Source organism: Phocoena sinus, chromosome 15 (assembly GCF_008692025.1).
Source record: "Phocoena sinus isolate mPhoSin1 chromosome 15, mPhoSin1.pri, whole genome shotgun sequence".
Classification (NCBI taxonomy): domain Eukaryota; kingdom Metazoa; phylum Chordata; class Mammalia; order Artiodactyla; family Phocoenidae; genus Phocoena; species Phocoena sinus.
The window spans coordinates 21,642,001-21,669,882 of NC_045777.1; the positions used below are offsets into that span (position 1 = coordinate 21,642,001).

At 41.2% G+C, this 27,882-nt stretch overlaps 1 protein-coding gene across 5 annotated transcripts in view; it reads right to left on the reverse strand.

Annotated features, from left to right (window-relative positions):
- Nucleotides 1-27,882, reverse strand: part of RPRD1B (regulation of nuclear pre-mRNA domain containing 1B) — an 84,621-nt gene that overhangs the window by 50,652 nt on the left and 6,087 nt on the right. For all 5 annotated transcript variants that reach the window (XR_004345709.1, XM_032604536.1, XM_032604534.1 and 2 more), the window contains exons 2-6: nucleotides 27,452-27,581; nucleotides 19,897-20,030; nucleotides 10,827-10,939; nucleotides 9,149-9,275; nucleotides 2,310-2,485 (exon numbers count right to left, since the gene is read on the reverse strand). Coding sequence is in view for 4 of the 5 variants with exons in the window: in XM_032604536.1 (XP_032460427.1) it covers nucleotides 2,310-2,485; nucleotides 9,149-9,275; nucleotides 10,827-10,939; nucleotides 19,897-20,030; nucleotides 27,452-27,581 (680 nt within the window). In the remaining variant the exon portion in view is untranslated. The remainder of the gene's footprint in view (nucleotides 1-2,309; nucleotides 2,486-9,148; nucleotides 9,276-10,826; nucleotides 10,940-19,896; nucleotides 20,031-27,451; nucleotides 27,582-27,882) is intronic.

Below are 27,882 nucleotides of genomic sequence, written 5' to 3' on the forward strand. Positions count from 1 at the left end.
GCTCCACTTTTATGATGAATAGTTTTGCTCATGTGGCTGAGAGACATGGTTTGGAATAAGAACTGGCAGTTCAGAATCTGTACTTTCCAGTGGTGGGACATACCTGTTCTGATTCTTAAAGCAATGGAATTCCAGTGCCCAGATGAGTAAAGAAATTTGGGCTGGAAAGCAACAAAACACACTCAAATCTCTGATCTGTCTCTCTGCCTTAATGACCTCTTGTGGCATCTAGCAAACCACTGGTTCTACAGAAACCAGGATGATCCCCCAAGAAATATGGGGAGGAAAGTGCAACTATGAGGAAGGCAGACGTACAAAGAGTTAATTCACGCTACCAACCCAATCTCCTTCTCAAAGACTCTGTCCTCTATGGTAGCGTGCCACGTTCCACCCAACAGCAGCTGCTCATGATAATCAATGTCTGACAGATCAGAGAAAGCCCTTAATGTGTTGCCAAGGGGCAGTTCAACAGATGGCATGGTGACTTACAACCAGAATCATTAATTATACTCTCTTATTAGTCCCAGGACACAGTGCTGAAAATGCTTCCTCAGCGAAAGATGAGCATTTCAGATAAATGACCGTCTGGTACTGCCTGTCAAACTCCCTTTAGGATTTCTGGTCAGTGTTGATTTCTAAATCTAAGCCATACTATTTTTATAGCCGTTTCCCATCTTCCACTTTCAAGCTGGCTAGGAATATGAAATTTCCACCACTACTACCCATCACAGCTCCTGTAGTCATTGCAGGTAACAACATGGTAAAGAGCGTCCATCTTTCATTTCCCCCCACAAGTCAGGTGACTGTGTTGAAAGGCAAACACAACCATGTCAGCCACAGGGCCTAGCTCACTTTTCCCTCCCTCTGTGCCAGAGAATGTGTTTCTTTGAGTACAGGGCTGGGGGAGGGGGACTATCCCCTCCCTCCCCAATCTACTGTTTCTTGTAGTAAGTGACTGATTCTCCAACTCAAAACTTCCCTTCCCAAACCACTGGCTGCAACTCTTCTCCACGTCTCTTTGAGAAAAAGAAGGGCAGACACTTCTGAAAAGGAAGCGTAGCAGCTGGAAGCAAGCAAAAGTTCCCAAATATCCACATTGCCGGTTCAGTTATCTCAAAGGACTGAGGATAAGCCACCATGTATTTAATTAAGAAGCCAGACAAACGCAAACTAGAGAAACTAGTTCTGAAGGCCTTCTCCAAGGGCACTCAGACAATGTCAGCTCAGGGTAGAAATTAGTTCCTTCTCAACAGTACGAGAACTGGGCTCCATAAACATCACTATGTTTATGTGGAATTTTAGAACAGACTGCAGACAGAGCTTAGAGGCACACTACTTATTGGCCTTAGCAAGGATACAAGTTGGAAATAAATCTCAGTATAACCCAAAAGTAAGAAAAGTTCAAGCATTTCCCAAATATTACCAAACAAACATTCTTTGGTTTTGCTGAATGCCTATTCTTCCTGTACCTCAATATACGTTTTGAGTTTTTTTTGGCTGCGTTGGATCTTTGTTGCTGAGTACGGGCTTTCTCTAGTTGTGGCGAGCGGGGGCTACTCTTCATTGCGGTGCGTGGGCTTCTCATTGCGGTGGCTTCCCTTGTTGCAGAGCACCTGCTCTTAGGTGCGCAGGCTGCGGCAGTTGTGGCTCGCGGGCTCTAGAGTAGAGGCTCAGTAGTTTTGGAGCACAGGCTTAGTTGCTCTGCGGCATGTGGGATCTTTCCGGACCAGGGCTCGAACCCGTGTGCCCTGCACTGGCAGGCGGATTCTTAACCACTGCGCCACCGGGGAAGCCCTACAGTTGTGTTTTTTAATATGAGTTCAAACTAAAGCAACAGTAGTACCCTAAATGCTGTTATTTAAGGCTTCATTGTTTGTTTTCTGCATTTCCATTTGTTCTTTCCTGGACATATAAAAACATGACTTTGATTTTTAACTAGGTTCAGATAATTACAATATCTGATAGGGAGCAGCTAAGCCCGTGCGCCACAACTACTGAAGCCTGCGTGCCTAAAGCCTGTGCTCCACAACAAGAGAAGCCACCGCAATGAGAAGTCCGTGCACTACAATGAAGAGTGGCCCCCGCTCACCGCCAACTAGAGAAAGCCAGCACGCAGCAACGAAGATGCAACGCAGCCAAAAATAAATAAGTTAATTAATTAAAAAAAAAAATCTGATGGATGTTCTCATCTCATGAATTTTTTTAAAAAGAAAAAAAAACGTGTTATTTAAGGCATAATAAAAACCTCCTAATGTGGGTTGCAGGAAGGGAAACTTGGGAAGTTTGGGTCTCCCTTGCAATGTACTCACTTCTAGTTTTTTCTCCTTTTCTGACAAAACATCTTTCTGGTTCTGGGTGTATTCCACCAACATCCGAGCCAGCTGGCGTCGGTCTTCCAGTTCTGCCGCCAGGCGCCCGTTATATTCGGCTAGTAACAGACATGCTTCATCTACTGTTTTTGAAAGACGTTCAGCTGCCTCTTTGTCTAAATACAAATGAGACCAAAAAAAAAGAGAGAATGACACAGGCATAATTGCAAACATTTCTGGGGGAGGTTAGTTTCTCCCCTAACATTCAAGTCCAAGAACAGGCCAGAACTTGTAGACCAACAATGGACTGGCTGACAGAGAAATCCAAAGGTATTCACTCCTGTCAACAAGACGGGACATTTCTGAATTACCTGAAGTGAGGCAATTGTACAAAGAGGGGAATCTGGTAAATGATTTCTAAATGCTTCTACCAAAAAATGAATAAATATAAATAAATAAATATCTATAGCGACAAAAGCTCTACAAATAAACAGAAAGAGATATTTAAGGTCATTTGTGAAATAATATTTCCCTGCCTCTGAGAATTTCAAAGGTGCTTTCATTCATATTATTTCATTATATATTCTTTGCATATCCCTCTGAAATACAAACGCAAGCACTCATTTCTTGGGTGTGGAAACTAAGACTTAACAAAAGTGACAGGTTCAGTAGCAGGTTCTTTGCTGAGGAGCTGAGACTCAAAACCACATCTATAAAATGGACCTATAGGATTCTACTTCTTAAACTATGTAAGCCTTAAACCTCTTCTTCTATTTAACAAAATATAGGGTCTGATAAAAGCTTTCAAATGCTTTTGAATGTAACCCACGCTGAGAAATACTTTATATAAATACACAAAAATACAAGAAACAGAAGTTTCATAAAACAATACTTTCCTTAGTATGTGCAGGGTGTTCTATCTTCTAATCCATAAAAAAAAAAAAAAAAATGTTGGTCATTATCTACCAGACTGATTTCAGGTCCAATTAATGGGTTGCAACTCATTGTTTGGGGAAAAAACTGTGCGGAAGAATCAAAGAAAGGGTACCCTTGGAAAGAAGGGGTGAGCAAGGCTCAACATTAGGAAATAAGACAAAGGACTATTTGTATTTCAAAGAAGTGATGTAATTAATTACGTGTGGGTATGGTGAGATTAAAATTTTTAAGCAGGTATACCTCATTTTAAAAAGGCCTTAAAGGATCGAGAGAGATCGGTGCTTTGAAACAAAGCACTAGAGACTCCAGTAGTTCCATGGGACAAACTCAAAGTGAGTTACACAGTGATACAGATCCGGTGCTTCCTATGAATACAGGTCGACAAGGTGAGAGACCTCAGCACTATCGTACGTTAACCGGGATTTAAGAATTCCAACACAGTTTCTCTGGCAAACAGTCTGCCTGACTTTTAGATGCCTTCTCTACGCGAATACTGGAAGATGGACTGTTGAGGGATTCCAAATTAGGCCTGATGTCAAAGATCAGGTACTTCTATGCTCCTCGGGGGCAGGGAAACAACAGGATGTTCTTGGTGGAGGAGCACTGAGCCAAAGAGAACACAAAGGAAAGAGACATCGTCTGCCGCGGAGGGTGGAGCAGACGGGACACTTACTCTTCTAGACTGGTGGTGCGGCCTGGGACTGAGCTGCTGGGGCGGGTGGGCTGCTTTAGCTTTGTCACTGCTTAGCTATTGTTTGTAACGGTTAATTCATTAAAATGTTTATGTAAGTGCCTGTGGCAGAAAATGGCAAGGAAAACACTAATTTTTGAGATTAAAATAAATAAACAAAACCAATTCTTTTACACTCCAAGAAGTGTACAAAGGAAATAATTCATTCACACAAATAATTACAAACCAGAAAAAGAAGCTGCAATAGTTTTATGAGCTATAGAAGAATATGCAGCCAAAACGTAGCAGCGAGATGCTCACTTCAAAGAACTTACCTGTGGCTGTCCTCACATGCTCTGTCTACCCTCCCAGCCACACAGACGAGGGCTGTGTGCCTCTTTTGGCCAGCCCTTCACTTGCGCATGGGCATCCCACCCCCTCCTGCTTACTCCAAGACAAGTTTCTGGGTCTGTCCCCTGCGTTTCCCCATGCCTCATCAACTTCTCTCCCTCCGGAAGCACCCCGCCAGCACACACACACGCTGCTCTATCTTCTGTGTGTCACTCTCTAGCTATTGCTCCACATCCCTGATCCTCTTAAAGCAGAACTTCTCAAGAGAGCTGTCTATCCTCCTGGTACCCACCTCCTCCCCTACTGTTGTCACTAAACTCACTCCAATCAAATTTTACACTCCAAATCTTCCAATTAGCCTCACGAATATGTGGGCTCCTATTGTGTGTCCAACACTGTTCTAGGCTCTGAGTCAAAAGGTAACACAAAGGACAAAAACTCTCTGACTGCAAGTTTACAATCTTAGGGAGGAGGAGAAATAAGTAATACACTATATTTTAGTTATTTACCAGCTGAAGATAAGAACTCTACAGAAAAATAAGGCAAAGGAGGGAAAATGGGGCATTCAGAGGGAGGAAGGCAATTTTAAATAAGGTAGCCAGGGACTTCCCTGGTGGCGCAGTGGTTAAGAATCCACCTGCCACGTGGGTTCGTGCCCTGGTCTGGGAAGATCCCACATGCTGCGGAGCGGCTGGGCCCGTGAGCCATGGCCGCTGAGCCTGCGCGTCCAGAGCCTGTGCTCCGCGGCGGGAGAGGCCACAACGGTGAGAGGCCCATGTACCACAAAAAAAAAAAAAAAAAAAAAAAAGAATCCGCCTGCCAATGCAGGGGACACGCGTTCAATCCCTGGTCCGGGACGATCCCACATGCCACGGAGCAACTAAGCCCGGGCACGGCAACTACTGAGCCTGAGCTCTAGAGCCTGTGAGCCACAACTACTGAGCCTGCACACCACAACTACTGAAGCCCGTGCACTGCAACTACTGAACCCACCCACTGCAACTACTGAAGCCCGTGTGCTCTAGGGCTCACATGCCACAACTACTGAGCCCACATGCTGCAACTACTGAAGCCCACACGCCTAGAGCCTGAGCTCTGCAACAAGAGAAGTCACCGCAACGGAAGCCCGCACACCACAACGAAGGGTAGCCCCCACTCGCTGCAACTAGAGAAAGCCTGTGCACAGCAACAAAGACCCAATGCAGCCAAAGGAAAAAAAAAGAAAAAAGGTAGGCCGGGTAGGCTTCACTGAGGTGATACAGAAACCAAGGGCTGGAGGTAGTGAGAGAACAAGCCACGTGACTATCTGGGGAAGATCATTCCAGGCAGAGGAAACAGCCAAGTACAAAGGCCTTTGGAGGGGAAAGTGCCTAGCAAGGAACCCATATGACTCAAGTGTTCTGAGCAGAGGGGGGACACGATCCAACTTCCATTTTAGCAGATCACTCTGGTTACTATGTTGACGACAGAAAGATGACTGGGGGACAAGCAGGCAGCAGGGAGAGCAGATAGGAGGCTACTGTGATAATTCAAGTGAAGGTGGTGACTCGCACCAGGTGGCAGCAGCGGAGGTGGTCACAAGGTGTCAGATACAAGTTGTAGCCCAGATCAACAGGAATTATGAGGGGGTCATCTACTGAGATGGAAAAGACCGTGAGAGAAATTTTGGAGGGAAGATGAGAAGTTTGGTTTCGGACAGGTCAAATCTGAAATGTCTTTCGAGCTATCCAAATAGTAACACTGAGCAGGAGGCTGGATATATGGGTCTCAAGTTCAAGGGACAGGTTAACACTAGAGATATAAATAAGGGGATCATTAGCATAAAAATTGTTATTTAAAGTCATCGAACAGAATGAGAGGAACTGTCAGTGAAACTAACTAGGAAAGAGGGCTAATTACTCAAAATTAAGAGGTGAAGGAGAAGGGAAGAAACCAGCAAAGGAGACTGAAAAGACACAATCAAAGAGAGGGGAAGGGGCTTCCCTGGTGGCGCAGTGGTTGAGAATCTGCCTGCCAATGCAGGGGACACGGGTTCGAGCCCGGTCTGGGAAGATCCCACATGCCGCGGAGCAACTGGGCCCGTGAGCCACAGCTACTGAGCCTGCGCGTCTGGAGCCTGTGCTCCGCAACAAGAGAGGCCGCAATAGTGAGAGGCCCGCGCACCGCGATGAAGAGTGGCCCCCGCTTGCCACAACTGGAGAAAGCCCTCACACAGAAACGAAGACCCAACACAGCCATAAATAAATAAATAAATATTAAAAAAAAAAAAAGAGAGGGGAGGAATGCTAGGAGAATATGCGGTCCCAGCTTCCTCCTGCTGCTCTAACATATCACCACAAACCTGGTGGCTTAAAACAACATAAATGGATTGTCTTAATATTCATTATCATGGCCCCTTCCTCCATCTTCAAAATGCATCTCTCTAACTTCTGCTTCCACAGTCACAGCTCCTCTGGCTCTTGCCCTCCTACCTCCCTCTTATAAGGACCGGGCCCACTTGACTAAGCCAGGATAATCTCCCCACCTCAAGATCCTTAACTCAATCACATCCACAAAGTCCCTTTTCCTATATAAGATAATATATTCACAGGTTCTGAGGATTAGGACATAGACATTTTGGCGGATCATTATTCTGTCTACCACACCAAGTGAGAAAGTATTTTCAGGAAGAAGAAATGATCAACTGGGCCAAATGTTACTGATATCAAGTTAAGATTGGGCAAAAAATTCACCACTGAATTTCAGCAATATGGAAGTCACCAGCAACACTAGTAAGAGCAGAGTCAGTGACGTGGAACCAAAAGAAAACGGGCAGGCGTGCGGGGTATGGGGCACGGATGGAGACAGATGAGCATTGGCGATCTATATTAGAATGTTTTGCTATAAAGAACAGAGAAATGAGATGGTAGCTGGAGGAAGATATGGGTCAAGAAAAAAATTTTTCCCAAATGGGGAAAAAAATACATGTTTTTACGCTATGGAGAATGATCCAGTAAAGGGGAAAAAAAAACTGGAGATGCAGGAGAAAAGGGGAGAATTGCTGGAGCAGTGTTCTTGAGTAGGTGAGAAGGAACAGGCCTCACAGGCAGAGGGGCTGCTTTAGAAAACAGCATGCTCATCCCCAGAAATAGGAAGAGAAGTGAGCCAGCGCTTATTTGTTCTGCCCAGCCACATTCAGCTGTGAACGGTGACCGCCAGGAGCTGGGGTGGGGGAAATGAGCTGTTATTTAATGGTACAGAGCTTCAGCTCTGCAAGATGAAGAGAGTTCTTGAAATTGGTTGCACAGCGTGAATGTACTTAACACTTCTGAGTGGCGCACTTAAGAATGGTTAAGACGGTGAATTTTGTTAGATGTATTTCACCGTAATTAAAAATCAAAATAAATAAATAATTTTTAAAAGCCATATAAATCCTTTAGGTCAGTGAAAACAAATGAAATTATATACACTGCTAGTTTTATATTAATTTGCTTCCAATTTTGCACATTGTGATTCTGACAGTAAGAATAAACGAGGTGGTCCTTATAACAACAACAAAGTTGGATTTAACCAGGAGAAAAGTTGGGTTTTTGCCACGAGACTAGAGTGAAGGGAAAAAAGAGCAAAAGGGACTGAGGGTGTGTGTGAGAGAGTGATTATAAAGACTCTAAGTGTAACAACTCCAAGCTGAGTAATGAAGAAAACGAGGCCGTAAGGGGAGTAAAGGCTGGGAAAAGGTGGAAGGATTGACAGACTGTGGGATCAACAGGCTGTTAAATCCAGTGGGTTTAATTGTTGGGGTGAGGGATGGTGGCAGTAGAGAGAGCGAGCCCAAGAGGCCTCCGTGTTGTCTTCTCCAACTAAGCACACTCCTGCCTGAAGGTCTTGCCGGGTACCGCTCCCTCCACCTGGGGGGCACTGCCTTCCCTTAGGTCTCCTCACAGCTTGCTTCTTCATGGGGCCGGGGGGGGGGGGGGGTGCTCTGATCAAAGCCCATCTCATCAGGAAGACCTCCCTGGGCACTTTTGGAACAGCGCCTCCACCCCCACACCTCTGGCTTTCCTTTCCTTTGGGGCACTTAACCTGTGATGGGATGTGGGTGCGGCCCCTAGAGCAGATGCCACATGGGGTGCCTCAAATGTCTGTTGAGTGAAGGAAGTATTTCATGAGTAACCTTGATTTCCTTTAAATGGATATGGAGGAAGTGAGTGAAGCAGCCAAGGTAAGGGACTGGAAGGAGAAAATGGTGGCCCTCGGACGAGTGTGGAACAAAAGGTCCGAGCTTTTGTAACGGGAAGAACACAGGCTCTGCAGCCTAGGCTGGCAGAAGCACCTGGCGCAGAGCATACTCTACATGAGTTCGCACTTCACTCCTTCCTCTCAACTGCCCGCACATAAAGCGGGAGGAATGCCAACTGCCCCTCCCTGTTTAATTGGGGGTGATCATCAAGAGGGCAAAATGACATGACTAACCATACAAACCTGGGGTTCTTGGCACTGAAGGCACTATCACCTATGGGGTATGTCAGTGGACAATGTAGAAGTCACAGCACTGAATCACAATTTTTTTTTTTTGGAAAGGGTCATGAGTTTAATGCCTTCCCCCCGTCTGCCCCCCGCACACATAATTTGCACTGTGGTTTCAAAAGACCTTACTTGTACTGAGTACCACAGGCTGTGGCATGCTAGCATTTCTGAAATAATTCCTAGAGTCACTATTCAAGCTCGGACTACTCCAGCAGCTTCTTTGTTCAGCATGTGAGTTATGTTTGCAAATCCCAAGATGACAGAGAACCAACACCATGTGGAAGGTCTGTATTTGCAGACATAAGCATGTCCTGGGGTTTGATGCATTGGAGATATGTCTCCCTCCCCTCATCTTTCACCCAAACTACCTTCTCACCCGTTATTTTTTCCAAAAGCGAAACATCTTGCACTTCCTGGGGTAAAGAAGCAATTTTCTGTCGGACAGTAGCATCCCCTGATGCAGCATTTTCCAGGTCCTGCAAAGCTTTGATTAGTTCCTCAGTCTGTACAATGAAAACACAAACAACACTATCCATTAAGACATATGGGGATATGGAGTCTAAAGAAACTTAGCTGGAGTTAAACAAGGTGGAGGCAAATTCTAAATATGATCATCCCTGACATTTAAAAAAATCATTGTTCTTATCCCAGAGTGTATACTGAAGTCAATGATACAAATTCTAAGAGAATGTACATAATTTTTCTAAGTCCATGGTAGAACACAAATGAAATTCTACATAACTGTGAAAAAGAATCTTTTTAAAGAACATGTTTTTGGCAACTTAAGAAAATGGAGTCTGGTTCATACTGTTTAGTTTCAAAGGATGCATGATCGCTGGTACAGAATGGCCTCCAGTTTAGAATAAAAGTATACATGTCAAATGCTTAGCAATTTGGTGTTGACTGATTAAATGAAATGACACTACCTACTTCAATTCTTTCTTGAATTTGCTTTACAAAATGAATATCACAGAGATGACATTTTTGATTTGGGCAGTCACTCCCAAAATTAACTGTGTCAAGCTCATTAGTTACAAACAAAGAGGGAAGAAAAGCAAGAAGAGCAAACCAAGAATGCATCTTCTATATATACCAGAAAGGGTTTTTTTTAATTGTCAGGAAACATACGGTGCTGACAGGTTAGTCCATAATGACCCTAAGGCTACCATGTAGATGGTAGTCAGGTTATCCTGAAAGTTGGTAATTCAGGCTGTTCTCTTGAAAGTTTTTAAATGCAAAGATATATGGCCTAACACTGCTTTCATGTGACCCCCGGACTAATTCAACATTTTAACGTAACACAGATCAGACATGCTTCCTATCTACACAAGCCTTAAACACTCCCATGTGTAATAAAATAAAGCTGTTTTAGGCAAAATGAGAGGCAGTGCAACTCAGTGAAAAGAGCATGGGCTCTGCAGTCAGTCAGACCCAGATTCAATTAGAACACTGGGCAAGTTACTTAATCTGTCTCCTTGAGCCTCACTTCCTTTGACTGTAAATGAATAACTACATAAACAAACAGCTAAAACCAACCACACAGAGTTCATGAACTAACTTACACAAAGGGTCAAACAATGCAGATACACGGCTAAAAACTCAATAAGTGCTAGCTCCCTGTTTCAATATTTAAATAGGTTATAGTGTAGTAAATTTGCTACTGCTACAAAGACTGTCCTTAGAAACTAATATGTTGTTTACTTATAAGAAACAGCCATGCTATTGGAGACAAGCGATGGTAGAGGACTTTTGAATGCCTTTGTAACATTACCCCTTTACAAAAGTCTATTTTTTTAAAGAATAGTTTCAATTTCTAGGAGTGAAAAAACCCAAATCCAAGCACTCTTACAAATCCATCCCAGATTGAGGGCATGCCAAGACAAAATCAAGCCTGCTGTCTGGCAAGCTTCACTAGGTGGATCTTGCACCCAGTGCCAAGAGCTGCCCTCTGGTGATTCCATACTATTGGTCACTGGCGCCACCCTGTGGCCAGAATCTTCAACTAGCGGTCACTTCAAGCCACTCTGCCCTACTCTCTGGGGGTCAAGACATACCAAGAGGGGTCCTGCAGAAGGATCTTGGGGAGAGTAGCTTCCAGGGTAGTCGTCATCCTCCTCCTCTTGTATTTGCTGAAAAGTTCGCTTTAGAGATTTCTTCTCCTCTGTTGCTAGAGGAAAGAAAAAAGTGACAAATTTGCATCACCACAGCCTGCACAGGTAAGAGTCAAATGCTATGCACAATGGGTTGCAAGTAAGAAAGGGTAGAAGGGGTGTACATTTCCAGAGATGGCTTAACATTAACCTTTAAGCCACTTATTTTCAATTGGTGGTCATTCCCTACATTACTGAAAAGAGTCAAAATGGCCTCTGTCATCTCAGATTGACTCACTGGAAAACTACTACTGAAAAAAAGCATCTAAAAGTGAAATTTACCAAACTAACACATTTCATTAAAAACGTCATTATCTTAAAAAAAAAAAAAAAAAGTTAATAGAAGTAAAAAGGTAAGAAACCTCATCAGAAAATGTAACATGTAATGAAGCAAGCTGTTGTATGCAAGGGTTTGTAGGGAATATACCGTGTACAAAATGAGATACTTTACGCTTTCCAGGGTCACTTCAGAAAATTAGTAGAGAGAGACCCATCAATAAAATTGTGTCAAAAGCTCTAAAAACAAACATCTTTTAAACTATCACTTTAAGAACAAAACAAACCTAGTTATACCTTAAAATTTAAAATAACCATTACTGAGCATTATGACATATTACTGAGAGAAATTACGTAAGTCACCATTTTAAAATTAACCACTTCTGAGGCTAACAGGTTACATTTTTTTATTATCCGTACCACGTGCTTTTAAATTGTTACGACAGATGTGTTAACTCCAAAATCATTCCTTTTGCATTAAATTGGACAATACAAAATAAATGCCAAACAACTGAGGGACATAAATCTAAATGAGAAATTCAGGTTTGGAAAGTAAAGAAACTATTGGATGCCTAACATGTGCCAGGCACTGCAATAGCTTCTTTACATTTGATCCTTCCAACAATTCTAAGATGTACAATAGTATCTCCACTTTAGAGGTGAGAAAATGAAGACCCAGAGAGGCTAAATAACTCACGTAATGGTATGATTTCAAAATCTGCGCTCTTTCCACTGAATTCAACTTACTTAGCATCACACAATTTCCACCTCATCTGTCAAATGAGGGTCACCGTGCACCTGCCTCAGAACTCTGTGAGATATAAACAGAACCATGTACACTTCCTGCTTGATTCAACATTTTCTTCTGGAACCCAGGATGTAGTTCCTGTTCTCTACCTTACATATTAACTGACCAGGCTATGTTTGATGTGAAAGCCAAGTCAATATTGTGGATTTTATTTTTTCTTAATGTTTTTGTTTGTTCTACTAACGAAGAGAAACAGCAGCATTTGCATTACCGGCAGTCCTGTCTTTGCACTGTTCTATTATGCACAGATTTATTACCACAGTTTGGTTAAATGACACTATTCCCCCAACAACAGAGTTCAAATTTCAGTTACCATGGCATATTTACTCTGTGTAATTGCATAAACAACAAACCCTCGCTGCTAACTTTAGTCCACAAATCGTCACATAAATAATAGAAATGCATCATGATTAGTGACTGCATCACTTCTGCCAAGGTCAGTAATTGGTTACTGCACCTCCGTTATTCAGTTCACACACAGACAACAAAGTGTTTAGTTGTGCTGTTAGTCTCCCAGTGACAAAATCCACGTGACATTTTATCAAAATAAATAATCAAAACAGGGAACTGACTGACAAAGATGAAAGAGCAGCAAAGAAACTAAGACGAAAGTTAACACTGGAAATGAAGTTCGCGTGGAACACAAATGGGGCTGTAGAAGAAACAGCTGGCTGTGGGGATGCCGGCACTGCCATGCTCTTCTAGAGACGCTGGATTCGCAGCCAGAGGAATTAGTGAAGGTCAACTCATCAACATAAATGAAGAATGTGGCTGTGATGAAAAGGATGACAATGTCCCAGAGGAAGTGATGCTGACAAAAAACTTCACTTTAAAGGAACTCTGAGATACTTCACAACACTGAGAGCACGAAGGATAGAATGTTGGAAGCTGATCCAAATTTAGGAAGGAGTATGACAAAGATGGAAAAGATGCAACAAGCTTTGTTCAAACTGCTATTAGTAAGTCTGTTACAGAGAAATAAACACTTTAACTCACAGTGTTTCTAATTAATGTTACAGTGTGCTGAATAAGTCTTAATTTTACTATTTTTTTGTTTTCCTATTCAATTGTAATCAACAGTGAGTTTTTAATTCTTTGATAAAAAATTTTAAGTCACAGAATAATTGTAATTTTTCCCATTGATTATTAAGATCACTCTGTACGGTTTCAGCTTGAATGGTCATTTTTACAGTCCTGCACTCCTATGCAAAGCAAGGATGGCTGTTATTTTTCAAACAGAAAATCTATAAGGATATAATCTGCATATGAAATATCTAACAGTACTTTGCACACAGTGGCTGCCTAATTAATGTGTAGTGTGTGGTATGACTTGTGTAAACATTTAGCCATTACAGCATCAAAGTGGCCATGTTTGATGAGTAGCTACTAGAGAATGTAAGCATAAGAGCAAAAAAAAAAAATTTACAGTATTGTTCTGTTCACTTCCAAACACCTAGAAGAATGCTCAATAAATAATTGTTAAACACTAAAGAAGGTAGAAAAAAATATAAAACTTGAATCCTTCAGTTTTCCAACTCTCATACAGAAATTATTATATATAAAAACCACACATCACCGAACATCTCAGGACACTCAGAATCACTGAATTTTGGCACTGGAAGGCCTTAGGCAGACCTATGTATTTGCTTTCCCCACTGCTCCCCACCTCATTTTTCATGAGAATGTCAAGGTCCACCGGCTGTGGTGTGTCCAAAGTCAGAGAGCTCATCAGCCTAAGTCTGGGTCCTACAGCGAAAAGCTTCTGTCTCCTAATCTGGAGTTCTTTTTACCACTTCATGCTGCCACCCACTTCTAGCAATGCAAAACCGAAATCAAACTGATGACAATTTTAGGGTCATTTCTGTCCTTTGCCATCCTGATGGAAGAGGGTATAACAGGAGGTAACCGTTATCATCCTACTTTTCCAGTTCTCTCGTATCTCCACTAGAGGACCTACTGGAAATAAATTATTCATCATTTCCCCCACAAGGCTCCTTTCCTGAGCTAACTATTACCATTATGAACACTGCCACTGGCCCCATCTTCCAGGTACAATGCCTTGGAGAACAGTGGAATCTTTCCCAAAGTCCCAACTTCTGGCAGATTCCACAATTGTGAGGAATTCTTCCTTACATCCTCTTTCTGCTCCTTCCCAAAGCCTCTTATCAGCCACCTGTCCTTTCTCAAGCCTTGCCCAGACTGCTGTCCTATCTGGGCTCTCTGCCTCTTCTAGTCACTCTTGCAACTTAGACTACACCATCTTCCTAGAGCTGAGCTCTCACCCCATCAGGCCTCTACTCAAAACCCTGAAAAGGCCACCTAAGTTCAAAGTCTCCTTGGTGATGGTAATGGCAGAACCACCTTGAGCACTCCCTTCAGACTGTCATCCTCTCCCTCCAGCCCCCACAGCATCGGGGCCTCTCTTTGAAAGCGCTGGGCCCTTGCCACTTTCGTGGCAACTGGCAGGCACAGGCCTTACCTCTCCGATCGAAACAGCAAATGTCTTATTCCTTTACATCGCTATTATACCCAGGAAAGTGTCAACACACCTGAGTCTGAAACTTCTTGAAGGCAGAGGAAGCATAGCGACTGCAAGGCCCTAGTGCTGTGCCAGAAATGACTATCCCTGCTTCTCTTTACACAAACCAGACTCTCCCCTGCTCATGTGTACAGAATTAGCAGCGAGAAGGCCCAGAATTCTCAATCAAGTCGGACAACCATTAAAATGACCCGGGAAATCTGCCAGTCCTGTTCCTGTGTCTGAACTTCAGATCAGATACCTTCCACTATCAATTCGGCTCTGACCACAGGTGTTACACTCACTCCTTTTTTCACTTCCTCAACCACTCTGTTTATAGGCAGGGCAAACACTACAGGGACCGAAAACCTGTCCTTATTGCACACCTTCTGTTCTATCCTTCAACACATCCCTGTGTCTTCACTGGGCCTTGTACTAGCTAACCCTCAAGTAATCTGGTTACCTAAGGGTTTATGGTATGCCTCTTAGAGACCTGTGATAGAATTTCAGACACTATGGCAGACTGTGAAACTAATTTTAAGGCAAAAAGTTAGCCTGAAGCATCCCAAATCACATTACAAAATGCAGCCATCTACCCATAAAGCTGGATCTTCTAAATAATCCACTTGAAATTTCTAGGATTGAAAAAAGAAAATAAGGAAACTCCCCCTACAGATTTTATATTACTTTTTTAAAATAACACCTTTATTGGAGTATAATTGCTTTACAATGGTGTGTTAGTTTCTGCTTTATAACAAAATGAATCAGCCATACATATACATATATCCTCATATCCCCTCCCTCTTGTGTCTCCCTCCCACCCTCCCTATCCCACCCCTCTAGGTGGTCACAAAGCACCGAGCTGATCTCCCTGTGCTGTGCAGCTGCTTCCCACTAGCTATCTATTTTACATTTGGTAGTATATATAAGTCCATGCCACTCTCTCACTTCGTCCTAGCTTACCCTCCCCCTTCCCTGTGTCCTCAAGTCCATTCTCTATGTCTGCATCTTTATTCCTGTCCTGCCCCTAGGTTCTTCAGAAACTTTTTTTTTTTAAGATTCCATACATATGTGTTAGCATACAGTATTTGTTTTTCTCCTTCTGACTTATTTCACTCTGTATAAGTCTCTAGGTCTATCCACCTCACTACAAATAACTCAGTTTCGGGCTTCCCTGGTGGCGCAGTGGTTGAGAGTCTGCCTGCCAATGCAGGGGACACGGGTTCGAGCCCTGGTCTGGGAAGATCCCACATGCCGCGGAGAAACTAGGCCCGTGAGCCACAATTACTGAGCCTGCGCGTCTGGAGCCTGTGCTCTGCAACGAGAGGCCGAGACAGTGAGAGGCCCGCGCACCGCGATGAAGAATGGCCCCTGCTTGCTGCAGCTAGAGAAAGCCTTAGCACAGAAACGAAGACACAACACAGTCAAAAATAAATAATTTAAAAAAAAAAGAGAGAATCTTAAAAAAAACAACAACTCAGTTTCATTTCTTTTTGTGGCTGAGTAATATTCCATTGTATATATGTGCCACATCTTCGTTTATCCATTCATCTGTTGATGGACACTTAGGTGCTTCCATGTCCTGGCTATTGTCAACAGAGCTGCAAGGAACATTGTGGTACATGACTCTTTGAATTATGGTTTTCTCAGGGTATATGCCCAGCAGTGGGATTGCTGGGTCACATGGTAGTTCTATTTTTAGTTTTTTAAGGAACCTCCACACTGTTCTCCATAGTGGATGTATCAATTTACATTCCCACCAACAGTGCAAGAGGGTTCCCTTTTCTCCACAGCCTCTCCAGTATTTATTGTTTGTAGATTTTTTTGATGATGGCCATTCTGACTGGTGTGAGGTGATACCTCATTGTAGTTTTGATCTGCATTTCTCCAATGATTAGTGATGTTGAGCATCTTTTCATGTGTTTGTTGGCAGTCTGTATATCTTCTTTGGAGAAATGTCTGTTTAGGTCTTCTGCCCATTTTTGGATTGGATTGTTTGTTTTTTTGATATTGAGCTGCTTGTAAATTTTGGAGATTAATCCTTTATCAGTTGCTTCATTTGCAAATATTTTCTCCCATTCTGAGGGTTGTCTTTTCATCTTGTTTATGTTTTCCTTTGCTGTGCAAAAGCTTTTAAGTTTCATTACGTCCATTTGTTTACTTTTGTTTTTATTTCCATTTCTATATTACTTTTATAATGAAAAAAGAATCAGGAAATACTGTTTCCAAGAGCTCCCTCATTCTTTGTCCCCTCCCTGCAAATTAAGGAAGTTTTCTTTAAAAAGCACATTTACCTTTACTTGTAGAGAGAAAAAGATATGCAACAAAGGGCTGACACTTGAGGCACAGTTCTGAAAGCACTCTACCCATATCATCTCACTGAACTGAACAGCCAGGTCCAGACCTGAACCTGGGAAGCTGAGCCTAGAGCTTGTGCTCTTAACCACCATGCTCGCCAGCCTTGCACAAAATCTGGGGGACTGAACATACTAACATGACTCCTCCTACTTTTGCTATTGGTTTGTATTTAGAAACTCAGAATATTAGATATTAGAACTGGGAGGGGGTACCAAATAGAAGTCATATGATCACATTAATAACATCTTACCTTCATTATCTCAAGTAATCCTCACACAACCCTATGAGGTATTATTACTAGCCATAATAATAGCCATACTGTACAGTGAGAACCTGAGGCTCAGAGAGGTCAAATGCCATGCCCAAGGTCACACAGCTTGGAAGTGACAGAGCTGGGGTTCATACTCTGGAAGTCTGATTTCAAACCCTTGCTCTGAATAGCTAAACTAACTATACTAAGGTCCAGGAAAGTTGTGTGACCTACTCATGAATTCATACCCTCATTCAAGTCTACTGAATCCATGTGCTTTCAAGGAAAAATTATGGTGTGAAGAACATAGGCTTTTAAGTTATATAGACCTGGGTTTGAATTCTCTACTTATCAATTATATCTACTTGGACAAAATTACTGTACCCTTGCGAGTCTTAATATCTTCAACCGAAATACGAAAATAATACCTAGTACATAGAGTAGCTGTAAGGATCTAAAATAAATTAACATGAAAAGCAGCCAGCAGAGGGGCTGGTGCTGAATAGGTGCTCAATAAATGCTATTTCCTTTGTATCTACCTTTCCTTTCTAAAGCCTACAACTATAGGATACTGTGTGATTTACGTGGGACTGAAGTAAATAATGAAGTTCCACTCAGTCAAGCAACAGCATGAGTATTCCCAAGAATACAGAGACAACTTTAGAATCACTGGGTCTTGTACCTGGGATTGAAAAAACAAAGAAAAAACCCCACAGATTTTAAATTACAGGTACACAAACTCAAGAAAACTCCAGTTCTAAAACAAAATTCCTAAACTCACACATTCTCCAACATTAGAAATGTCAGCTCCACAGGAAAATTTTTATTCCAAAAGTAAACTCTGTAAAGTTGTCTGAAGACAAAGAATTAGCCTTGAATTAAGGTTGTAATATAAAAGGACTATTTAAATTTGGAAATAAGCTTCTGGAAAACTCATCAATATTTTGAAAGGATTGTGTAAAATATTCTGATAACTCAGGTCCAAAAAAGACAGTGAGAAGACAGAGTGAGTTAGTTGAGACAAACACATTGGAACCTTTTGATATGTGTTTTCATCTTTACAAATTAGAGAAAGAGAAATTATCTTTATATCAGCATTATCCTCTACATAAGAGGAATACTGCCTCTCTTGCTGTTAATGTCTAGACACTCAAAAAAAGAAAAATCAGAAACCCAATGGAGCTATTTTCAAATCTAGCACTGCCACAAATTCCCCAATTTGTCTGACTGCTCCCTGAGTGCAAACCTATTTCTCACTCCTCTCTTGCTCTTTCCTATACTGTCTAGCATAGCTGTTTACTCAAAGCATACGTTTGGCAAATGCTTGTTTAATTGAAATTCAACACTTCGCTTCAAACATCATCTTTCAGAGCTCTCCTACTTGCCCAAAGGTGTTTTTAAAAAATCAGCACTGTTTACCAATGGACTGCAAGTCAGAGGAGAGAAAAGAATGCTGGATAATTCCCCAACACTGTGTAGAATACTTCCAAAGGACACAACACAAACACTGCCAGAATCCAATCCAATCCCATCCCAAAATTGTTTTCTATCAATTCCAAGTTAAACAGCAATGACCTGCAGACTGAAAGCACTTAAGTCATTCTTAGAAAGCCTCTAACCTCTAGTTTCACAGGAAAGTTACTCCACCTTAAAACGCATAGAAACTCAGACCTGGAAGAGATCATGAAAGGTATACAATAAAAAGAGTTGCTGAATGAATGATATTATCACATATGCTAATTGTGGTTAAGTTCTATTGCAGAGGCATGTACAAAGTCCCAGAGGAAGATGGAGGGAATTGGTTACATGTGCCCAGACAAGCTAGCAAAGATGTCAGAATGTGAGTAGCATTCTTAAAGAATAAGTTCACCACACAAAAGGGGCAGAAGGACATTTTAGGCAGAGGTAACAGCAGATGCAAAGGAAGGGGTACCAACAGAGCATCCAGAGGGGAAATTGCTAGGTATGGCCAAAGAATATGGTATATGTGAGAAAATGGGAGAAGAATCTGGAAAAGTAGAGTAGTTTACATTATAAAGGGTCCTAAATACTATGTTAGTATTTGGACTTGATCCTCCAGGCAATGAGCATGTGTACAGTCAGATCAGATCTGTAGCTTAGAAACATGTCATGCCAGCCAGAATTAAGCCGCAACTAACTGGAAGCCAAAGAACCAGATAACGTTTGATCTTACTCCTCTTTTAAAAGAAAAAATAACAGCTTTTAAGGACTTGGTAAAATTCACACACATACATGAACACACTACCTCAGAATATTCTGGGTTCAATAAGGACCAAAACCAATTTTAGACAGCAGCTGACAACCATCAAAAGTATGTCCCCAAACCACATCAATATTTAATGAAACCAAGTTCCATAAAGGCTGAAGGACTTATCCAAGATCCTGTAACAGTTAGCGGCAAGGCTCGGACAAAATCTTAGCCCAGGGTACTTCCTAGTTCGCTATAACTCTGAACAATTTTGTTGTTCCTTTCCCTTGTGCAAGCAAAGTCTCTGAAAGGCATAAGCGTGCCAAGGAGAATACAGATCAAAAGGTAGGATATGAGATGATGAATAGCATGAATACTAGAACCAGGCTTACACACTGCAAGCACTACATAAATTCTCACCATCGTTCATGATCATCTCTCTCTGAAGAATCATATAATCGCTGGTGGTTCACAGCAACCCCCACTGCAGCTTTTCATATGTGATTCGAAAGTAGGCAAAGACCAAGAGCTGTAAACATGTGGTGATGTTTCTACCTTTGGGGGGAGGGCTCTTGGAGTCCTCCATAGACAGCTTCAGCTGCTGTATGAACTCGCCGCCATACACACTTCTTTCTTGCCAGATGTTCAGCAATCTTTCTAAAGGTTTTTTACAGCCTTCATCTGCCTCTCTGCCCAGAAAAGATGAAAAGATATATATAAGCTTAAGATTTTTTGCTTTTAATTAGGACAGATTTACTTTAAAAAAAAAAAAAAAAACAACCAACAACTGACTAAATGATTTACATATTTAAAAACAGAAGGAAGAGTAAGGTACATATTGTACTTAATGGATATTCAAAACTTGACCAGAAACTACATTCTTCCTGTGGTGTGTAGGGAAGAGAGAGGGATTATGTTACAGAATTAATCTGTGTCTTTTATCCTCTTTGAAAGATGGGGTAAATAGGGCAAAAAGCCAAAGGCTGATATTTACTGACAGAGAATTATCAAAAATCAGTCATATCAATTGTGATGGCTTGCTTTTCACAAGGCGTTAACTGAAATCTAGTGCCAGATATGCTGCTGGAAATTAAAGCAGGCCAAAATGTTTAAGGACAGGAAAAAAATGATTAAAACCAAATGTTTAAAGTGGGGAAGAAATTCATAATAACTCATCAATGCTAACACACCAACACCTCTAATATGTATAAATACAATCGTACACACATACATGTCAAGACTCTCAACTTTAAACTCACTACTTCATAATTATTTTAATTCCAGGCTAGGTCTGTATTCCAGATTCACACAAAGGTGTCTAGCAGATAATCTTAGAACACACCGAGCATAGTACAGTCCTTTGTAATTTATATCTGAATGAAAGAAGCTAGTTTTTTTCCTGACATATTACTCTCTTAAAACATATCACTCTCTTATTTTTCAGTGAGATGACCATTAACTCGCACTCAGGGTGAAGCAGTTCTTTACCATAAAGCGTCAGACGGCAAGTGGAAGCATGCGGGAAGACTTTCCGAAAGGAAAACAAATTCCCTCACCATGTACTGTGTTACTATGAATTGTTCTGTTCTGTGAGGCTGTCTAGATGTCAATGACCTTACACTGAGGAACTATAAACAAGAAGGGTTACCCTGACATCTTAGTATCTAAGTCAATATCTTTAGTAGGAACCTCAAGAAGAAACCATATAAAATTCAACTCAGATGGGAATTTCACCCACCCCCAACCCTAACAGCACTTTTCTAAAACTTATGCTAACACTCAAGATGAGCTGAGTTTTCGGCCTAAGCTGGTCAAATTTTATTACTTATGAATTATTAGCGGCAAATTTCACTAAATTGGGGGTTAAAGTACTAACTAAATCAGGATACATACAAACTAATTATTAATTATTGGTAAAGCTTTTTTTTTTAAGTCAGAGGTCAGGGTGAGGGGGAAAGGGGGAAAATATTTCCACTGATATTTATAAAACTTAAAGATATGACCTTGATATTTCTAATAAAACATCTCTACTCCAGCTTCAGAATATATCTAGAAACAAATTACTTCTCACCTCTTTCTCTGCTCTCAGCCTGATCCAAGCCACTATCATCTCTTGTCTGATTACTGCAACAGCCTCATTACTAGTCTCCCTGCTTCCACCCTGTCCTCCAACCATCTATTCTCAAGTTTTAAAAATCCAATCCTAACTGTTGTGTTAAGGTAGATCATGTTGCTCCTTTGCTCAAAACCTCCAATGGTTCTTCCTGGTCTCCTTCAGAATAAAAGTGAAAGTCCTAATGAAGCCTACAACAAAGCCCTTCTCAGCCCAGCCCATTATTTCTCTGACCTCACCTATCCTCACTCTCCCCTCCCTCCTCAACAGCTCCCTGGCCCTCCTGCCATTAAAGTGTAGGACCTTTGCACTTAGCTTGGAACCAAGGCTCAGGCCAGGCAAGGCTCCTTTGCTCTCCTCCTTCAGATGTGTATATTCACACAGCACCTTTTCAGTGAATCCTCTCATCTCCCTACTTAAAATTATACTCCCTACTCCTACTTAATTTTTCTCCACACAATTTATCTTCTCATGTGCTATATATACGGTTTCCCTGTTGTTTATACTCTCTTTCCATTTGTATGGGATTTCCACAAGGGCAGGGATTTGTCTTTTCCCCCCACTGCTATATGCCCCAGAACAAGCACAGTAAATATTTAATTGCAATGTTTTTTCCAAAAAATGTTAGAAAGGTTTCAGTAGGCCATACAATTAGTTAACTTTCAACGACCATTTTACCACATCAAGGTCATTCATGTCAGATATCAATTAAGCATTCATCTGCGCATTAAGGTTTCTGAAATACTGTGCTTGGAATACAAAGAACAAGGCCTAGGTCCTGACCTCTAGGTTCTTGACCCAGCAGCCCCTCACCTCTCCACACCCTACCCGAGGCTTCATGTTCTAGCAACACTCAACGGTAAGGATTTTCTACTCAGCACTTGCTGCCACTGTTACGTGTGCCTATGCTCATGCTTCCTCCTCTCGCTTGAATGGAATCCCCAAAAGAGAACAAGGTGAAGAGCAAAAGGTTCTGAGTAATTCTGGTGGCTGAAGTACTATATGGGGTGGGGTGGGGTGGGGTGGGGGGGTGGAAACAGCAGAAGAATCTGGAGGGATACAGTGGAATTAGATTACAGAGGACCTTAAATTCCATACTAAACATGTGGCCTTTATCCTGAAGGCAATGGGAAGTCCCTAATGTGATGAAATGCAGGCTTTAGAAAAATAAAGTCATTATAACTACTGTAACAAAATCACAACTAATCAGAACTTAACTGGTCGGTACTTTTAACATAAAATCTGTTCTCTGCAAATTCTCTTAGAAGAGAAACCAATCATGAAAACAAATTCTTATCAAGGATTTAGTTAGAAGGGTTGGGAGGGGCACAACACCCATCCAACCACCATCCACCATTCCTGGGGCTATTTGGGGCTTGATTAAGACTGATAGTCTTAATCAGTTGCAGTCACACTACTGTATAGTGGATAATGGATGCTCAAACCTGTTGTAACCAAAAGATTTTCAAAAGGCTTTCACCACTAAAGGCTACAGCCAAAAGGGTGCTCTACTTTAATTAGTGAACATAATTAACCATGATAGGTTAATTCTTTGAGCACTACAGTAAATCAAATTTTGCCAACTAAGGTCTAAAGATATAGAAACAACAGTCAAGAAATCTTTTTACTGATGTGGTTTTGCCCTAAGTAGCTCCAATGAAGTGGAAGTCACTTTAGCACCTGAAATTGGATACAACCAAAGCAAAAGTCATTTTATGACACAAGGAGCTATCTTTTCAAGTTGTATTAACTCCATTCTAACTTGAGAAATCTTTAAGTGAAAAAAACACAAAAAATCTTTGCCACTTATCAATGAATAAACTGAAAGATGATAAATAAGTACATATGTAACTTATTTTGCAGAACACAACTTAGTATCTTAATTCTAAATATTTATAAATTCAACCACTGAAAATGTGATCTAAAAAGTGAAAAGTATGTGTTATACACACGTAGGACTACTGCTTGAAGTGTCAGCTGGATACCAAAGGGCTTGCCAAGCCAGCGTGGGGGCCTTTTCTTCCTCTGCAGCTCTAATGGCACTGCCTTGGTACACCCGCTATAATTTGTGAACTTCTCTCTTATCCCATGCACAGTAGGCCTATGGCAGGCCTACTCAGGGCATAAATTCTTTCTAAGTATCCTCAGCACTTCCAACAGCACCTCATGTAAAGGCAGAGCAGAAACAGTCCTTTGCAATTGTGTAGAAAAGAGTTAACATAGAGGCCTGAGACTGCTGCCCTTAGCAGGCCTGCTCACGAGGTTGGCCCTTGACTGGCATCTCGGAACCTGGATTTCAGAAGTGCGCCTATCATTTCCTAACTGATAAGGGTGGTTTACTGTGCTTAAACTGTTTATACAAACAGTATGGTTTATGCTGAACACCTGCTTTCCTTCAGGAGCCTAGAATTTTGGCAGAGTGCCTGTGACCAACCCTAACAAAATCCCTAGGTACTACATCTCTAATGGGCTTCTCAGGTAGAAAACACTTCACATTTGTTGCCACAGTTCAAAGGGGGAGGAATTAAGTATGTCTTATGTGACTCCACTATGAAAGGACTCTTGGAAGCTTATGCCTCGTCTCCTCTGGACTTCATCCCTTGCACCTTTTCCCTTCTGCTAATTTTGCTTTATATCCTTTCACTGTAATAAATCATAGCCAGGAACACAACTATACCCAAGTCCTGTGAGTCCTCCTAGCAAGTCACCGGACCTGGAAGTGGTCTTGGGGACCCACGACTGTTATAACAGGAAATAAATATGTATATGGTGATAATTCCAAATTTATGTCTCCAGAAATCAATTTCCTACTGAGCTTCAAGACTGTTTCATCCATCCGCCTATATGGCATCACCCTTTGGAATATCTCTATTAGCCATCTCAAACTTAACATGGCCAAAACAAAACTCTTGATTCCCTCTACCATATCTTTACCTCAAACTCCACCTCGGTAAACAGCACCATCAGCCATCCACATACTCATGTCAAAAACCTAGAAATAATCTTTGATTTCTCTTTCCCCTCACTACCAAGCTCCCACTAATCCTATCAGTTTTACATGGGGGGGGGCACAAATCTACCCATGAAGTAAACAAAGTAAACATTCAACAAGTGGAAGCTATTATTTCCTCAATGTTCCTGAATCCTAGCCAATGTCATCTCTAGCCTACACTAGAGCAACACCCTCTACCTCATGTCCCTGCCTCTCCCTTGGCCTTTATAATCCATTCTCCACCCCAAGCTGGAAGGATTTTTGAACAAGGCATTTGGAATATATCATTCTCCTGCTTAAAACTCCTCACTGACATCCCATCGGAACAAAATCCTAACTCTCTCCCAAGGCTTACAAGGCATGTGTGACTGTTACCTGCCTGCCTCTCTGATCTCACCTGGATATGACTTCCCCTTTGTTCCTTGTGTTCTAACCACAATGGACTTCATTCTGATCCTCTTAGCATGCCAAGATTATTTGTACCTTAGGTTCTTTTTAATAGCTGTTCCTATTTTGCATGATTACCTCAAATGTCACTTCCTTAGAGAGGCCTTCCTTCACCACACTAGAAGAGATCCCACTCAAGAACGTCATTCTATTTTATTATGTCCATATTATCACTCTCAAAGAAGTATCTTATTCATTTTGTCCTTGTCTGCCTTGTTCACTGCTTGCCCCCCTAGTGTCTGGATCAGTACTTTGCACAAAGGCACTTAAATACATCCTGAAGGAAAGATTAAGTGCACAACTATCTCCAAACTGAGAAGAAAACAAGAAGGCATTTGTATGGAAAATAAGTTTAAAGTCTGGTTACTTAAACTGCCATTCAAATTAAAACTACCTCATGAGCTTGGCAGCTTTCTCTGACTTGAGAGGTTTGTTGTTTCCTTCCTAGGGGCTAGGGGGTTTGAGGGAGGAGGCAGGAAATTATCATAAAGAGATTCCTAATCTATTTTAGTCAATATTAATGGGTCCACACTATCTTTGTTCATCAATTGGCCACAGAAAAACTGTACAGAGAGCACTTTTTACTGTTGATAAGGTGCATCAGGACTGAAGTGGTGTGGCTGGACTTTCTATTCTAATAATGCGGGTGGGGTGGGGAGGGAGCTTAGAGACATGGGGACCTTGAATATAATATCTGAACGGGACCTTAAAAGAACTAGAAGAATGCAAAAAAGAAAGGTAATAGAGCTATCTATTTTTATTTAAAAGGATCAGGTCTATTTTCCCCATAAAGCCACAGAATTTGCCAAGACATTTTTACAATGTCTCCTAGATAGGTTTTAAGATGATAACCAAGTAGAAAAATTTTTAATCCTGGTATTGCTCATCCCCCCTCTCCCACCCGCTTTTCTACTTACACTTTTCTGATTTGGGAGCAGCTTATGATTACTGTTAAATTTTTAAGGAAAAATGTTATGTTTACTATCCCTATAGGGAATTACTTTAGTCAATTTCTTATACCCTAAATTTATTAACTTATTCAACAACTACTTACTGAATCCCTACTCTGTGCCAGGACAGACCACAATGTTGCTCAGCTCCTGGGACACCATTCACGTCAAGACTATCTAAATGGTGTTCCCGAAGGTACAAAACCCAGTAGCTCTGTGCCAGATACTCTACTGGGTGTCTGGAATACAGGAAAGAACAAAAAAGAAACAGTTTTTCTCTTCACATAGTTTATAATATAGTATACTCCCATGAATGGGCAAAGACTGTGGATTGAGCACTGTTGTTTTACTTTAGCCTCACAACTCTAATGAGACAGGTGGTGACATTCCCTTTTAACTAACATGGAAATGTGGGCTCAAAAAACTACGTAACACATCCAAGGCCACTCAGTGTTGGAGGCAGAGCTACAGCCAATGTCTAGGAAACTGAACTGACTCTCCTCAAAACAGGAAAATGCCTGTCTCCAATTTCAGAGGGCTACTCTAGTAGTCTGTTCTAAGCTTATTCTCTGTTATGACAACTCAATATTTTTTCAAGTCCCCAAACATTCTGCTTTTTCAGTATACATGTTCAAAAAAAAAAAAAAAAAAAGCCAGTTGAGTAACAAAAATCTTTCATCCATCTCTACAAAGCTAGATGGAGTTCTCATTTCACTCCTTCAAACTTTCCAAATCTTTCACAGAATGCCAGACTTACTTTCACACTTAAGGTCTTTCACATACACTCTAGACCTTAGAACAATTTTCGTTTAACCCACTAGTCTCCTTCTCACCCGTCCCAGTTTCCTTTGGCAAAGATGTTTTGTTTGATTTGCTTATTAATATTCTAGTGAAAAATAGTTTTTCTTTGCTCCTCCTAGGCAACTAACATATCTACAAAAAAGTTTGTTTTTAAATAAATAAAATTGATTTGTAAAACTTTTAATTAAATGTATAGTTTCCGTGATATCAGCTATAAGTATGCTCTACCCACCCCCGTCCTCTGTCACAAAACACAATAGTGGCACACACTTAATATGACAGAGCCAGAGCAAATATCTACTTTCCACATTAATAATTACTATCTTTGCAGGTACAGTAATGACTACTATTTTTACTAAGTTAGACATGTAGACATCCAGAAGTAAGTAAAAACAAAGGCACAGCAACTAATTTCTTGCTATTAAGGCTTTGTTACTGGAAAGTTCCCTTGTACTATTTAGCTTTGTTTTTTGACCATAAGCTAATGAGACAACTCAGCCAAACCAAGGAAAGTACCACATTCAAGAAGTGAATTCAACAGTGAATACATCTAGGAGAAAAGATGTGCTTCAAGTGCTAGACTGAGTCCCTTCAATGCATCAAAATATTTACTTGTCTGAGATAGTTCGCAAGGGTTCAGGCAAAATATAAAACCACAATTTGGCCTCTGCAACTCTCTATAAAGTACCTCTCTTTAAAGTATGAAGTTGTCAAGTTACAAACGCTATCACACACAAAAAAGAAAGAACAAAAAGGAAAAGGTAATGCATTCAAAAACAAAACATAACAAAAAACCCGAAAACATACCTGGCAACGTGAGAAAAAGCATCCACAAGGACAGATTCAAATTCTCTAGTGAATTCAGGTCCTTTCCTTTTACTGTTTTGAATGACATCATTGGCTAAGTACAGAAAAGTAAGCTTTCTATTTGATTTGGCTGGAAAAAAAGAAAAGAAGATAATTTAGCTTACACCAAGGAAATTCTCAATCCACCATTCTTCTGCCCTAAGCTACTCCTAAAGAACACTAAGACAAGCATTATCTACTTGAGGTCAAGACTGCTATGTTTAAAAAAACAATTTAAGGGATTCCTGGAGGTGTCTAGTAAAACAGGATTGAGAATACAATTTTGAAAAAACTAAAAAACAAGAATACGCCATTTTAATTGATTGTGGTGATAGTTGCATAACTGCGAACATACTAAAAACCATTGAATTGTATATTCTAAAAGAGTGATT